The sequence below is a fragment of the Pongo pygmaeus genome, chromosome 4 (assembly GCF_028885625.2).
Source record: "Pongo pygmaeus isolate AG05252 chromosome 4, NHGRI_mPonPyg2-v2.0_pri, whole genome shotgun sequence".
NCBI lineage: Eukaryota > Metazoa > Chordata > Mammalia > Primates > Hominidae > Pongo > Pongo pygmaeus.
Window position 1 is genome coordinate 182,612,472 of NC_072377.2, and position 15,336 is coordinate 182,627,807.

General features: G+C 46.4%; 1 protein-coding gene and 1 pseudogene across 1 annotated transcript in view; one reads left to right on the forward strand and one right to left on the reverse strand.

The window, feature by feature from the left end:
• LOC134737545 (uncharacterized) overlaps window positions 1-15,336 on the forward strand; it is a 36,164-nt gene that overhangs the window by 14,853 nt on the left and 5,975 nt on the right. Inside the window, exons 4-11 of the mRNA XM_054487568.2 lie at window positions 1,708-1,778; window positions 2,247-2,271; window positions 4,114-4,184; window positions 5,646-5,670; window positions 9,179-9,246; window positions 9,703-9,727; window positions 11,554-11,597; window positions 12,075-12,099. Coding sequence (XP_054343543.2) covers window positions 1,708-1,778; window positions 2,247-2,271; window positions 4,114-4,184; window positions 5,646-5,670; window positions 9,179-9,246; window positions 9,703-9,727; window positions 11,554-11,597; window positions 12,075-12,099 — 354 coding nt within the window. The remainder of the gene's footprint in view (window positions 1-1,707; window positions 1,779-2,246; window positions 2,272-4,113; window positions 4,185-5,645; window positions 5,671-9,178; window positions 9,247-9,702; window positions 9,728-11,553; window positions 11,598-12,074; window positions 12,100-15,336) is intronic.
• On the reverse strand, window positions 5,116-5,219 carry LOC129037768 (small nucleolar RNA U3; annotated as a pseudogene).

Here is a 15,336-nt window from a genome sequence, read left to right on the forward strand (position 1 = left end):
ATTTTTCCTATCTTTTTGTAGCTTAACGGCTTACTAATTTTTATCAGTGAATCATATTCCACTGGGTTCCTGTAACAATGTGGATTGGTGCACTCACTGCCTGAAGAGCATCTCAGCTGCTTCCAGTTCAGGCGATTATGAATACAGCTGCCCTCATTCTCGTGCAGATTTTGCAATGGGCATAATTTTAAAATGTAACTGGGTAAATGTTTAGAATTTTAATCAGTTGTCTATATAATAAGACTATGTTTTCCCTTGTAAGAATTAGGTAGAATTCAGTAAAATCATTTTTAAAAATGCATTTTTAAAAAAGTTCTTATTGATTCAATTTCTGTAATAGATATAAGCCTACTCAGATTATCTGAGTCTCCTTTGGGTACTTATGATATAGTTTCTGCCTTCAAAGGAATTTGTTATTTTTATCTAAGCTGTCAAATTTGTGAACATAGATTTATTCTAAGTATTCTTTTATTATCTGCTTGATATTAATGGGATCAACAGGAATGATTCTTCCTTTTATTTATATTATTTGTAAATTGTGTCTCCTAGCTTTTCTTGGTGGTTAGCCTGGCTGGAGATTTATCAATTCTATTTATCTTTCCTATGAAGCAGCCCTTGGTTTTGTTTCTTTTATCATTTCTATTATAATGATTTCTGTAAATAATTTTTTGTTCTGTTTTTATGTCTGGTTTACATTACACTATAGTTTTTTCTCTAGCTTCCTAAGGTGGAAGGTAAGAAAACGGAATTAAGATTGTTTTTAGTTTTGTTTGTTTGTTTTTTTAAGACAAAGTCTTGCTCTGTCGCCAAGGCTGGAGTGCAATGGCACGATTGACTCACAGCAACCTCCACCTCCCGGATTCAAGTGATTCTCCCATCTCAGCCTCCCTAGAAGCTGCGATTGCAGGCACCCGCCACCACACCTGCCTAATTTTTGTATTTTTAGTGGGGGCGGGGTTTCACAGTGTTGGTCAGGCTTGTCTCAAACTCCTGACCTCAGGTGGTCCACCTGCCTTGGCCTCCCAAAGTGCTGGGATTACAGTGCGAGCCACTGCACCTGGCCTGTTTTTAGTTTTCTATACAGCATTCAGAACTAATGCTCCGAAGTGTGCACTTAATAATTAAAATAATACATATTATGTATTTTTCACCACAATAATGCTTTAAAATCCAATAATATCGGGTGACTGAAGCAGGAGAATCGCTTGATCCCAGGAGGCGGACGTTGCAGTGAGTCGAGATCACGCCACTGCACTCCAGCCTGGGCAACAGAGTGTGACTCTGTCTCAAAAAAAAAAAAAAAAAAAATCCAATAATAGAGATGATAAGTTGCAGAAGGAGCATATGTAGATTCAGGAATGTTAAACATGGTAACTTTTTTAAAAACAGAGGATATTTTCCAGGCCTCTTTCTGTGAGCAGACCCTGTCCTGGAGTGATGTCGTGCATTTGTGTGCTGCCTGTGTGAACACTGCCTACTTCACAGTGATGAGGGTGGCTTAGCCAGGGACTCGAGGCTGTGTCTCCCAGGGCTCTCCTGATGGTGTCCTTTGCCTGCCTTCACCACCCAGGAGGGTGGCCCAGCAGCAGCTCCGCCCGTGCTCTCACCCACCTCCTCCACACACACCAGCCCTGTGTCCTCAGCACCCAAGGCTGCCAGAGGTCCTTCAGCAGCTCCCACGGCTGACAGTGACTCTATGTTTCCTAGGATTCTTCTACCACCCGAATTGGCGATTTCCCTCACTGGATTCCTGGGACCTGATCCGGGCAGCACACTCGGTAAAGTCTTCTTTCTTTGTCTGAGATGGGAATTTTATTTCTTTTGGATTCTTTCTATTTTCTCTGAATTAAGATCTGTCATTCTTACCACGGACTTTACAGAATGAGCCGCAGGATTTCTTCGTGGGCAGAGGCATGTGAGGGCCCATTCATTGCCAACTTGGAACTTGTTCCAGATGGCACTCGTAGATGACAGTGTTAGTGACAAACTGCATGGCAGAGAGCATTGTCCTCAGGAGAAATGCATTCTTGAAAACAGCGGTGACTTTGCAACCAGAAATCATGTTTGAAAATCTCATACAACAGTTTTGTGCATTTCCTCAAGTGTCTTCTAGGCTTTATTTGGGGGCCATTGCCTCGAGCACTATCTCCCAACCAGTTTTCTAATGTCACCAAGTGGAGAAAAGACCCATGAACACAGGACACAGCATGGTCTGACGCTCACGGTGTGTTCCTTTCTCTCTGCAGACACAGTCAGCGATTGACCTGTACGGTACGTACTCTGGGATCTCCCATTTGATAAGGAAAAATCTTAGCTTTGAGAAAGGTGACACTTTCCTCCCTACTTTTGCTGGAGAACCACCCTGGTTTGAGCTTCCTGCTAGAAATGAGGTTTGGGCAGTTCAGTGTGAAAAAATGAAGAGTTTAGTCAACAACTGTGGCCATCCACTGCAGTTCCCAGAAGCAGTGATGTCATTTAAATAGGAATAGGGTGCATTGGGGTGGGAGGTGTGGAGGAGAGAGTCCGTGTGGAGTGATGGTGAATGTATTTGGGAGTGTGTGCATTTCTCTAGAAAGCATGCTCCTCTGTGCAAAGCATGACCCAAAGATCAATGTTCTAGAAACAAAATTCCATCCCTGCATCAGTCAACACTTCATGCTTTACCACAGCTGTACCTGAAGGTTAGTTTAACATCCCCTGTCCTCAGATTGGAGATGGTAGAGAGATGAATTTCCCAAGCTCTCAATTTCCTGAATGGGAAAGGCGAATGTGAACTCAGGAATGGGTGAAAGGTTGACATGATGCTACTGCGCAGTCCTCACGTGGCCCTGATATAACTGGTCACTACACCAGGGAGTTCCAGCATGTGTGTGTGCATGTGAAAGTATGACAGCCTAGAGAGATCCCATACACTGCCCGGCATTGTAAGATGTTCTCAGTGATGGCGAAAGGCAGGGTAGCAATAGGTGGACTTCGGGGTGGCCCTTCAAGTGAAACCCACATAGGGGAGTCACAGGCTTTTGGCTGCAGTGGTGGTGTCATTTCTCAGCTCTTGTTCAAAAGCAGAGAGTAATCAGGGATATGTCCTGTTGTATTTAAAGATATGATTGGACCCAATGGGGAGGCTCATGCCTGTAATCCCAGCACTTTGGGAGGTTGAGGCAGGAGGATCACTTGAGCCCAGGAGTTTAAGATCAACCTGGGCAACAGAGTAAAACCACATCTCTACAAAAAATACAAAAATTAGCTGGGCGTGGTGACGTGCTCCTATAGTCCCAGTTTCTCAGGAGGCTGAGGTGGGAGGATTGCTTTGGCCGGACAGGTTGAGTCTTTAGTGCACCATGATTGTGCCACTGCATTCCGTCTGGGAAAGAGATTGAGATCCTGCCACAAAAAAACAAAACAAAAATCATGACGACCACAAGCCTTAGAAATGCTCCAGCTTAGTAACACAAACACCCAAGAAGTAGCGCCCAGTATGATGTCAAAAACAACTTGGGTGTTAGCCTGGTGCCCCTCTTCCCTGCTGGAATCTCAAACAACTGGGTTAGAGACGGTCAGCACCCCCACATGCTGCTCCCATGACAGGCTGTCCCAGTGCCAAAGCTAGTGTAAGTGTGAGCAGTAACAGACTCCACGGACACACACACACGTATGGAAAAGAGAGAGTGGAAGGACAGATAACACGTGCTAAATAGGGGTTATCTTTAAATGGGAGGAAAACTGAGTATTTTCAAAGGTTTGTTTCATTGTCCTAAAAACAAATGGACAGTGAAAAAATAGAAGGTTTTGGCTGGAATTAAATCTTCTCTTTAAAGAAAGCTGCTGCTATCAAGTAGAAAACCTGCAGGAGGGATGATAGTCACAGCAGCACCACAGGTGGGTTCTGGGGAGGAAATGACCTTGGCAGGACGCAGGAAGGGGAGGGCAAGTGAGCTCGGGTCAGATTAAGAAGCAGGAGCCCTGAGAGGCTGCAGGGACACACAGCCTGCCCTGGGTGGTGTGCCCTTTTTAAGATGGGCCATTTCACATTGATGAGGCAGTCAGGGCTAGAAAGCCTTTCTTCCCTGCTCCTGCCCTGCACTTGCTGACGGTCACTCTGTGTCCTCCTAGTGGCAAGAGATCCCCTCTCTAGGAGACTCCGCAGAAACACCAGAGATGAAAGTGGCACACAACAACCGAAGGTCAGGCCACCTGGTTTTGTTTGGGAAAAAGTTACTTTCTTAGCTTTATCTTCTTTTTTTTTTTTTTTAATAGAAATGTAAAGGAATTTAATAAGTATATATTCTGTTCTTTTTTTTCTTTTATTATTATTATTATTATTATACTTTAGGTTTTATGGTACATGTGCGCAATGTGCAGGTAAGTTACATATGTATACATGTGCCATGCTGGTGCGCTGCACCCACTAACTCGTCATCTAGCATTAGGTATATCTCCCAATGCTATCCCTCCCCCCTCCCCCCACCCCACAACAGTCCCCGAAGTGTGATGTTCCCCTTCCTGTGTCCATGTGTTCTCATTGTTCAATTCCCACCTATGAGTGAGAATATGCGGTGTTTGGTTTTTTGTTCTTGCGATAGTTTACTGAGAATGATGATTTCCAATTTCATCCATGTCCCTACAAAGGACATGAACTCATCATTTTTTATGGCTGCATAGTATTCCATGGTGTATATGTGCCACATTTTCTTAATACAGTCTATCATTGTTGGACATTTGGGTTGGTTCCAAGTCTTTGCTATTGTGAATAATGCCGCAATAAACATACGTGTGCATGTGTCTTTATAGCAGCATGATTTATAGTCCTTTGGGTATATACCCAGTAATGGGATGGCTAGGTCGAATGGAATTTCTAGTTCTAGATCCCTGAAGAATCGCCACACTGACTTCCACAAGGGTTGAACTAGTTTACAGTCCCACCAACAGTGTAAAAGTGTTCCTATTTCTCCACATCCTCTCCAGCACCTGTTGTTTCCTGACTTTTTAATGATTGCCATTCTAACTGGTGTGAGATGGTATCTCATTGTGGTTTTGATTTGCATTTCTCTGATGGCCAGTGATGGTGAGCATTTTTTCATGTGTTTTTTGGCTGCATAAATGTCTTCTTTTGAGAAGTGTCTGTTCACGTCCTTCACCCACTTTTTGCCGTGCTCTACACATTCAGAGAAACTTCTCTAGTAACGAACTATAGAAATGATCCCTGAAAGTATAGTCTTAGGTTTATCTTCTTGAATTAAAATAAGATATGAGAATCTGACCCTATATATCATAGGTGACTTATACAGTGTCCTTGGGGGGGGAAATTCTGAGTGAGTCTGTTCCCCATTGAGGCTTGATTTAAGACGGCAGTAGAAAACGACAGCATCAGCCACGCACTGACTGGCAGTGAGCTTTTTCCTCAGAAGCTCGATTCTCTCCTTGGGGCAAAATCACTTAATTGCTGAGCAACATGACCTTGAGAGGAAACATCCTCCAAGAAAAATTTTAGCACGAGTCAGTTTGCCCTGTTCTTCTTCTGTGTTCCTTTGATTTGAACACTGTCTTCCATCTGGTTTTCTAATGTCACCGAGTGAAGAAAAGTCCTGTGCACTCGGGACTTGGATGGTCTGAAGCTCATGGTGTTTTTCTTTCTCTCAATGCAGGCAGAGGAACAGGCTGAGGATAAAGGTGTGTATTCTGGGAGCACTCCTTTCTACGGAAAGACCTTCAGTGTTGCAAAAGGTGGCACTTACTAGTCTGCTTTTGCTGGAGAGACACTTTGGTTTGAGCTTCCTGACAGAAATGAGATTTGGACAGTTTGGTATGAAAAACACTGAGTCCAGTAAAGAACTGTGACCACCCACTTGAGTCCGGGGAGGCGGGATTGTCATTTAGGTGGAATAGTGTGGTGTGCATCAGGGTGGGGAGGTACGGAGGAGAGAGTCGTGTGGAGTGATTGGGAGTGTCTTTGGGAGTTGTGTGGGCATTTCCCCAGAAAGCATGTTCCCCTGTGCAGAGCACAACCGAAGGAGCAATTTTCCTAAAAAAAAAAATTGCATCACCACTGCACACTTCGCATGAATTAACCCATTCATCCTCCACTACAGCTGTACCTGAAGGTAAATTTTACATCCTCACTCCTCAGATAGAGATGGTGCATATTTCCCAGGCTCTCAGTCTCCTAAATGCAAGAGGCAAATGTGAACTCAGGAATGTGTGGAGAGTTGGTGGAAAGGGTGACTATTGTGCATTCACCAGCCAGCCCAGGCATAACTCACCATTAGTCCAGGGAGTTCCGGCATCCGTTTTTGCATGTGGAAGGATGATAGCCTAGAGAGGTCCCAAACACTGTCTGTCATTGTAGGGAGGTCTCAAAGGTTGCCTAACACAGGGTAGTAGTAGGTACATTTTACACTGGACTTTGATGTGGCCATTAATGTGAAACACACATAGCAAGCTCACAGGGTTTTGGCCGTAGTGGTGGGGTTATTTCTCAGCTCTTGGTCAAAAGCAGGGAATACTCAGGAACATGCTCTATCATATTTAATAACATGATTATCACAAGCCTTAGAAATGCTCCAGTTGGCCAAGAACAGTGGCTCACGCCTGTAATCCTAGTAGTTTGGGAGGCTGAGGCAAGTTCAGGAGTTGGAGATGAGGCGAGGCAGAAAGGTGAAACCTCGTATCTACTAAAAATACAAAAAACTACCTCAGCGTGGTGGCCCACCCGTGGTCCCAGCTACCTGGGAGGCCGATTGGGGAGGATCACTAGATCCCAGGAGGCACAGGTTCCAGGGAGCAGAGATCACTCCAGCTTTGGTAACAGAGACCCGCTATCGAAAGAAGGAAAGAAATGCTTTAGTTACGTAGCAAACAATCAATACACAGCGCCAAATATCATCCCAAGGAACAACTTGGGTGTTGGCCTCCCACCCATCTCCCCTGCTGGAACCTCCTGCACAGCTGGGTTGGAGATGGTCAGTGCTGCCACCTGCTGCCCCCATGACATTCTCTCCCAGTGTCAGAGCCAGTGTGAGTGTGAGCGGCAAGGGACTCCCGACACAGACATTGCATTGAGAAGGTTGAGTGCAAGGACAGATAGCACTTGCTAAGTAGGGGTTACCTTTAAATAGAAGATAATTGAGTATTTTCAGAGCTTTGTTTTATTGTCTTTAACACAAAAGGTTGGTGAATATGTAGAATATTGGGGCTGGAATGAAATCTCTCTGAACAAATATTGTTTTTACCAAGTATAAAATATTCCAGAATGACTGATACACACAGAAGCACCACAGGTGGATTCTAGGGAGGAAATGATGTTGGAAGGACTCAGGAAGGGAGGGCAAGTCTGGTAAAGAACTGTGAGCATCTCAGTCTGCTCCCTGAGGCAGTGGTGTCATTTAGATGGAAGAGGGCGGTGTGCATCACGGTGGGAGGTATGGAGGAGGGAGTCTGTGTAAAGGGATCATAAATGTCTTTGGGAGTGTATGTGCATTTCCCCAGAAAGCAGTTCCTATGTGCAAAGCACAACACAAGGATTACTGTTCTAAACACAAAATTCATCACCATCATATGCATCACATCAATCAACCCTTTCATCCTCCACGGCAGCTGTATCTGAAGGTAAGTTTCCTGTTCTCCCTCCTCAGATAGAGATGGTGTGGAGATGAATTTCCCGAGCTCTTGGTCTCCTAAATGGAAGAGACAAATGTAAACTCAAGAATGGGTGAAACATGGATGCGATGGGCTACTATTGTGCCTTCATCAGACAGCCCTGGCGTAACTCATGACCGTGCCAGGGAATTCCAGCACCTATGTGTGCATGTGGCAGTATGACAGCCTGTAGAGATTTTAAGCACTGTCATTACAGGATGGTCTTAGTGGTCACCTAACACCGCGTAGGAATAGCTACATTTTACAGTGGAATCTGGTGTGGTTATTAATGTGAGGCACACTTGGAGAGCTCAGAGGGTTATGGTGGCATGATGGGTTCATTCCTCAGCTCCTGGGTCGAGAGCAGAGAATAATCAAGGACATATTCTGTTGTATTTAAGAACATAGTAACCACAAGCCTTAGAAATGCTCCAGTTCACTAGCACACGCACCTAAGGCACAGCACCAAGCAGGAGCTCAAGGAACAACTTGGGTGTTAGCCTGGTGCCCATCTCCTCTGCTGGAATTCCTGCGCAGCTGGGATGGAGAGGGTCAGCGCCCCCACCTGCTGCTTCCAGGACGGGCTCTCCCAGTGTCAGAGCCAGTGAGAGCCTGAGCAGTAGCAGATCCCTGGACACGTGTGTTGAAAAGGGAGACCGGAAGGACAGATAGCACATGTGACATGTCATGTTTAAATAGTAGGATAATTGTGAGTATTTTCAAATCTTTAATTTTCCTTAAAACAGATGTTTGACAGATAAATGTTGTAGAATATGTTGGCTGAATTACGTATTTTTTAAAAGAAGGGCTGATTTTATGATGTAAGACATCTTCTAGGAGGGGTGATCCACACAGCAGTGCAGGTGGGTCCTGGGAGTAAATGCCCTCAGAAGGGACCAGGAAGGCAGCACAGGCCGGGAGCTATGGCTCACGCCTGTAATCCCAGTACTTTTGGAGGCCATGGTGGATATATTGCTTGAGCCCAGGAGTTCGAGACCAGCCTGGGCAACCTGGCAAAACCCCATTTCTACAAAAAAATACAAAAAATCAGTTGGGCACGATGGGGGCATCTGTAGTTTTAGCGACTTGGAGGCTGAGGCAAAGGATCCACCCGGGCTTGGGAGGTCGAGGCTGCAGTGAGTTGTGATTGAACCACAGCACTCCAGCCTGGGTGACAGTGTGAGACCATCTCAAAAAAAAAAAAACAAAAAGAAAGCAAATAAACCTACACAACTTAGCTCAGGTTTGAATCGAAGGCTCCCTGAGATGCTGTTGTTGAAACAGCCACATTGTATGGTGTACCCTGTTTGAGATCAGCTTTCACACTGATGGGGGTCTAGAGAGCCAAGACTGTCTCCCAGGGCTTTCCTGATGGTCTCCTTTGCTTTCCTTCTCCACTAAGGAGGATGGCCAGCAGCTGCTCAGCCCGTGCTGTTAACCCACCTTTTCCACACACGCCAGCCCCCTGTCCACAGCACCCAAGGCCGCCTGAGGGATTCTTCAGTAGCTCCCATGAGCTGACGGTGACTCTTACGTTTCCTAGGTGTCAAGCCTGTGGCAGCAGAGCTTCCTGGGGAGGGGTTCTCAGAGCAAGTCATTGCCGTTTACGAAGTAAGATCTTTCTTTGACTCAGATGGGAATTGTATTTCTCTTGGTTTCTTCCTATTTCATTTGAATTAAGATATGCAAACCTTACCATGGACATTATATAAAAGTTACAGAATTTCTTGGTGGGAAAATGTGAGAGTTCATGACCAACTAGGAACTGGCTCCAGATGGTGTGCATAGATGATACCTTCAGTTACAAACTGTATGCAGATAACATTTTCCTCAGGAGAAATGCTTACTGTTTGAAAATAATGGTGACTTTGCAACAAAAATCATATCGAAAGTCTTAGACAAAACTCTTGTGCCTTTCCACAAGTGTTTTCTAGGCTTTATTTTGGGGCCATTGCCTCGAGCACTATTTCTCATCTGGTTTCCTAATGTCAGCAACTGAAGAAAAGACTTGCGCACACAGGACACAGCATGGTCTGAGGCTCACAGTGTTTTCCTTTCTCTCTGCAGAGGGACTCAGCACTTTGGGCAAGTGGTATGTACTCTGGGGTCACCCATTTGCTAAGGAAATATCTTAGTGTTGAGAAAGGTGATACTTTCCTTCATGCTTTTGCTGGAGAGCCACCCTGGTTTGAGCTTCCTGCTAGAAATGAGGTTTGGGCAGTTCAGTTTGAAAAAATGAAGAGTTTAGTCAGCAACTGTGGCCATCCACTATAGTTCCCAGAAGCAGTGATGTCATTTAAATAGGAATAGGGTGCACTGGGGTGGGAGGTGTGGAGGAGAGAGTCCGTGTGGAGTGATGGTGAATGTATTTGGGAGTGTGTGCATTTCTCTAGAAAGCATGCTCCTCTGTGCAAAGCATGACCCAAAGATCAATGTTCTAGAAACAAAATTCCATCCCCGCATCAGTCAACACTTCATCCTTTACCACAGCTGTACCTGAAGGTTAGTTTAACATCCCTCATCCTCAGATTGGAGATGGTAAAGAGATGAATTTCCCAAGCTCTCAATTTCCTGAATGGGAAAGGTGAATGTGAACTCAGGAATGGGTGAAAGGTTGACATGATGCTACTGCGCAGTCCTCACGTGGCCCTGATATAACTGGTCACCGCACCAGGGAGTTCCAGCGTCTGTGTGTGCATGTGAAAGTATGACAGCCTAGAGAGATCCCACACACTGCCCGGCATTGTAAGATGTTCTCAGTGATGGCGAAAGGCAGGGTAGCAATACGGTGGACTTTGGGGTGGCCCTTCATGTGAAACCCACATAGGGGAGTCACAGGCTTTTGGCTGCAGTGGTGGTGTCATTTCTCAGCTCTTGTTCAAAAGCAAAGAGTAATCAGGGATATGTCCTGTTGTATTTAAAGATATGATTGGACCCAATGGGGGGGCTCATGCCTGTAATCCCAGCACTTTGGGAGGTTGAGGCAGGAAGATTACTTGAGCCCAGGAATTTAAGATCAGCCTGGGCAACAGAGTAAAACCACATCTCTACAAAAAATACAAAAATTAGCCGGGCGTGGTGACGTGCTCCTATAGTCCCAGTTTCTCAGGAGGCTGAGGTGGGAGGATTGCTTTGGCCTTGCAGGTGGTGTCTTCAGTGAGCCATGATTGTGCCACTGCATTCCATCTGGGAAACCGAGTGAGACCCTGCCACCAAAAAAAAAAAAAAAAAAATCAGGATTATCACAAGCTCCAGCTTAGTAACACACATACCTAAGATCCAGTGTCCAGTATGATGTCAAAACCACTTGGGTGTTAGCCTGGTGCCCCTCTTCCCTGCTGAAATCTCAAACAGCCGGGCTAGAGAGGGTCAGCACCCCCACATTCTTCCCCCATGACAGGCTGTCCCATTGTCAAAGCCAGTGTAAGTGTGAGCAGTAATGGACTCCATGGACACACACACACACACACACACACACACACACACAGAAAAGAGAGTGGAAGGACAGATAGCAGGTGCTAAATAGGAGTTATTTTCAAATGGGAAGAAAACTGAGTATTTTCAAAGCCTTGTTTCATTGCCTTAAAGAAATGGTGAGGAAATAAATAGAATATTTTGGTTACGATTAAGTCTTCTCTCTAAATAAAGGTTGCTAGGTGGGATGATATTTACAGCAGCACACAGGTGAATTCTAGGGAGGAACTAACCTTGGAAGGACTCAGGAAAGGAGGGCAAGTGAGCTCGGATCAGATTAGGAGGCAGGAGCCCTGAGAGGCTGCGGGGACACACAGCCTGCCCTGGGTGGTGTGCCCTGTTCGAGATGGGCTATTTCCCGTTGATGAGGTGGCCTGGGGATAGAAAGCCTTTCTTCCCTGCTCCTCCCTTGCACCTGCTGACCGTCACTCTTTGTCTTCCTAGATTCCACCGAAGATCCCCAGAAAACGCCTCCATGGAAAGTGAAGGTGAGACCCCCTGCATTTGTCTGAGGAATACAGTTGCTTTCCTGGCTTTATCTTTCTGAATGAGCCTAAGAGATGAGCATCCGACCTTATGTATCATAGGTGACTTATACAGTGTCCTTGGTGGGGAGAATTTAGGGTGAGAGTCTGTTCCCCACTGAGGCTTGATTTTAAACAGCAGGAGAATATGACAGCATCAGCCATGCGCTGTGTGGTAGTCAGCTTTTTCCTTAGCCGCTTGATTGTCTTCTTAGAACAAAATTACTTAATTGCCAAGCAACATGGACTTAGAGGAAACATCCCCCAAGAAAAACTTGTGTCTTTAGCATGAGTCAGTTTGTCCTGTTCTTCTTTTGGGTTCCTTGGACTTGAGCACTGTTTGCCATCTGGTTTTCTAATGTCACCACGTGAGGAAAAGACCTGTGCACACAGGACACGCATGGTCTGGCACTCATAGCAATATGTTTTCTGTTATTACAGGAGGCCTGGATAGAGCAGGAGAGTGGTACGTATGCGGGAATCCCTCCCGTGTGAATGAAGGATCCAGGTGATGAGGAATGTGCCACTGTCTGTCTGGCTTTCCTGTAGACAGGCAGCCGGAGTTGAGCTTCCTGTTGTGACTGAGGACCTAGGCTGTGGTGGGAGAAGTGGTTGTTCCAGTGAAGGATCTATGGGCACATTCTGCAGTCCTTGAGAGGAACCGCATTCTCTGTGTGTGGGGCGGGTTTGTGTGCACGGGACTGGTGTGTGTCTGTGTGAATGAGTGTAGTGTGATGCTGACTGTGCCTGGGTGTGTGTGTGTGTGTGTTTCCCTAGATACATGTCTCCCCTTTATTAGTGTCCACCTTCTTAATATAAAAATGCCATCACTCTTGCAGCCTGATGAGAGGCACAGGTAATTATTAGTGAAAACGTAAGCTTGCGATGTGTGCAGTTTATTGCATGCAAGGAACACTTCAATTAATCCAAAGGAAATCCTGTCAACACCCAGAAAATGTTCATTGGGTACTAATAGAACAAAACTCTTAGGATCCCTACTAATTCATTTTTATTTTTCATTGGGAATCCCCTTCTGAACCTCATTTTTCAATAAACCTCACCTGGTAACAGGCCTTCCCATTTCCTCCTGGCATTGCAGTGGTTGTGACACCTCACTGTTGCCACTTCCCTCCTTCACAAGCCTTTTCTACTAAAGTCCTCAGAACTGGTCCTCCACGACCCATCTTCAGCATGGGTAGTGGGGCGGGGCTTCTTTCTTTGCAGGGAGACCCTGGGGTAGCCCCATGCTGTGACCAGTTTTGGTAGGAGACTAAGGAAAGAGGAGCCCGCAGGCAGGGTTGGGGTAAAATCACTTGACTCACTTCATTGCGGCTTCATATGGACCATCAGATAATGTGGCCCAGAATAGATAACGCCAGGGTCATGTAGAGGCCCAGCCTCCAGCACTCAGCCTAGTTAACGGTTTCTGTGTGTTCGGCTCAGGAAACAGAGCAACAGGACAAGAGGACTAAGGGGTTTGCCCAAGGGTCTGAGTGGCAGGGTGAGCACTTACCTTCCTCCCAGCAGGATGTAGGGAGGCTCATGAATTGCAGGTGGGGAAAAGACAGACTCAGCTGTGGGACAGCAGAGGCTCCATGATGCTCCTGTTGCACCCACTGTTGACGAAGGTACTTCTTTGCCTCCAAAGTCCTGTGCAAAAAACAACTCAAGGTGGTTGGTTTCAGTCCATATGAATCTAAAATGAGCCAAATTATGGTTTGAGTTTCTTTGGAGTGTGCATTTGGAAGAAACTTCTTATATGTCATTTGGATTGCTACGTAGGTGACAATATTTTTCCTACTTTTCAATAGAATGAGGCTGTGTGATTTTAAAATGTCCCTTGTTTGTCCCAGGAAGTATGTCCTCATAGCCAAATTCCCCTAGTCATCTTTACGCTCTAGAGTATAGTTTTTCTGTGGTACTGAGGTGGCCTTCTGTTGTGTGTGATTAAAGGTACCCGTCGGTGTTACCAACACTGAAGTTCTAAAACCTCATGGCCAGCCGCCCCGTGGGCTCCATGAGAGAGCAGAGCACAGCCTGGGCCTGGGCCTGAAAAGGAACATGCTTTAGAGGAGCAGGAAGGAGGCATGAGGATATCCAAGCCATGGGGGAAAGCCAAGGTTGAAAGGTCAGGAGAGTCAGGCCAATGCCGTGCCCTGGGCGCAGCCAGGATGTTCGGGCCCATCTGACGGGGAAGGAGCAGAGCTTGGACTTCAGGGCCGGCATGAGCACTGCCTGGCCATCTTTCCAAGAGCCTGGAGAGAGGAGCTGCTTTTTCATTTGTCTTCTCCATCTTTCCGTGTTGACGGCAATAACGCAATCAGAAATTAGTGAGAAGCAAATAAGAGGAGTGAATTCCCAAAATACCTGACTTGGACGCGGGGGATACGATGAGCAGGGTTGGACATCAGAGTCAGGCCAGACAGAGCCGTCCTCAGGCCTGCTCTCCCTGTGGCTGGGACAGAGAACAGCATTTACTTTTTCACCAGCTTCTGGAAGTCACCTGACAGCTGGTCCTTGTGTAGATACTGTTGGCCAAGGTTGGTCTATCCCACAATCCCATTTACCTGGAGGGAGCCTCACAGCTCCTGGCCAGGGCAGCTGCTTCACACTAGTTGCAGCAGAGGTAGGAGGGGAGCCAGTTCCAGTGCAGGATGAGCTAAGCAAAGGGTGGGGCTGCCCCAGAGGCCAGGTGTTCCTTGCAAATCTCCCTTGGATTGAGCTGCTTGCCGGAAATGAGGTTTGGACAGTTTGGTTAGAAAACATTGAGTCTAGTAAAGAACTGTGAGCATCCCAGTCTGGTCCCTGAGGCAGTGGTGTCATTTAGATGGAAGAGGGCGGTGTGCATCAGGGTGGGAGGTATGGAGGAGGGAGTCTGTGTAAAGGGATCATAAATGTCTTTGGGAGTGTGTGTGCATTTCCCCAGAAAGCATGTTCCTATGTGCAAAGCACAACACAAGGATTACTGTTCTAAACACAAAATTCATCACCATCGTACGCATCACATCAATCAACCCTTTCATCCTCCACGGCAGCTGTATCTGAAGGTAAGTTTCCTGTTCTCCCTCCTCAGATAGAGACGGTGTGGAGATGAATTTCCCGAGCTCTTGGTCTCCTAAATGGAAGAGACAAATGTGAACTCAAGAATGGGTGAAACATGGATGCGATGGGCTACTATTGCGCCTTCATCAGACAGCCCTGGCGTAACTCATGACCGTGCCAGGGAGTTCCAGCACCTATGTGTGCGTGTGGCAGTATGACAGCCTGTAGAGATTTTAAGCACTGTCATTACAGGATGGTCTTAGTGGTCACCTAACACCGCGTACGAATAGCTACATTTTACAGTGGAATCTGGTGTGGTCATTAATGCAAGGCACACTTGCAGAGCTCAGAGGGTTCTGGCAGCATGTTGGGTTCATTCTCCAGCTCCTGGTGGAGAGCAGAGAATAATCAAGGACATATTCTGTTGTATTTAAGAACATAGTAACCACAAGCCTTAGAAATGCTCCAGTTCACTAGCACACGCACCTAAGGCACAGCACCAAGCAGGAGCTCAAGGAACAACTTGGGTGTTAGCCTGGTGCCCATCTCCTCTGCTGGAATTCCTGCGCAGCTGGGATGGAGAGGGTCAGCGCCCCCACCTGCTGCTTCCAGGACGGGCTCTCCCAGTGTCAGAGCCAGTGAGAGCCTGAGCAGTAGCAGA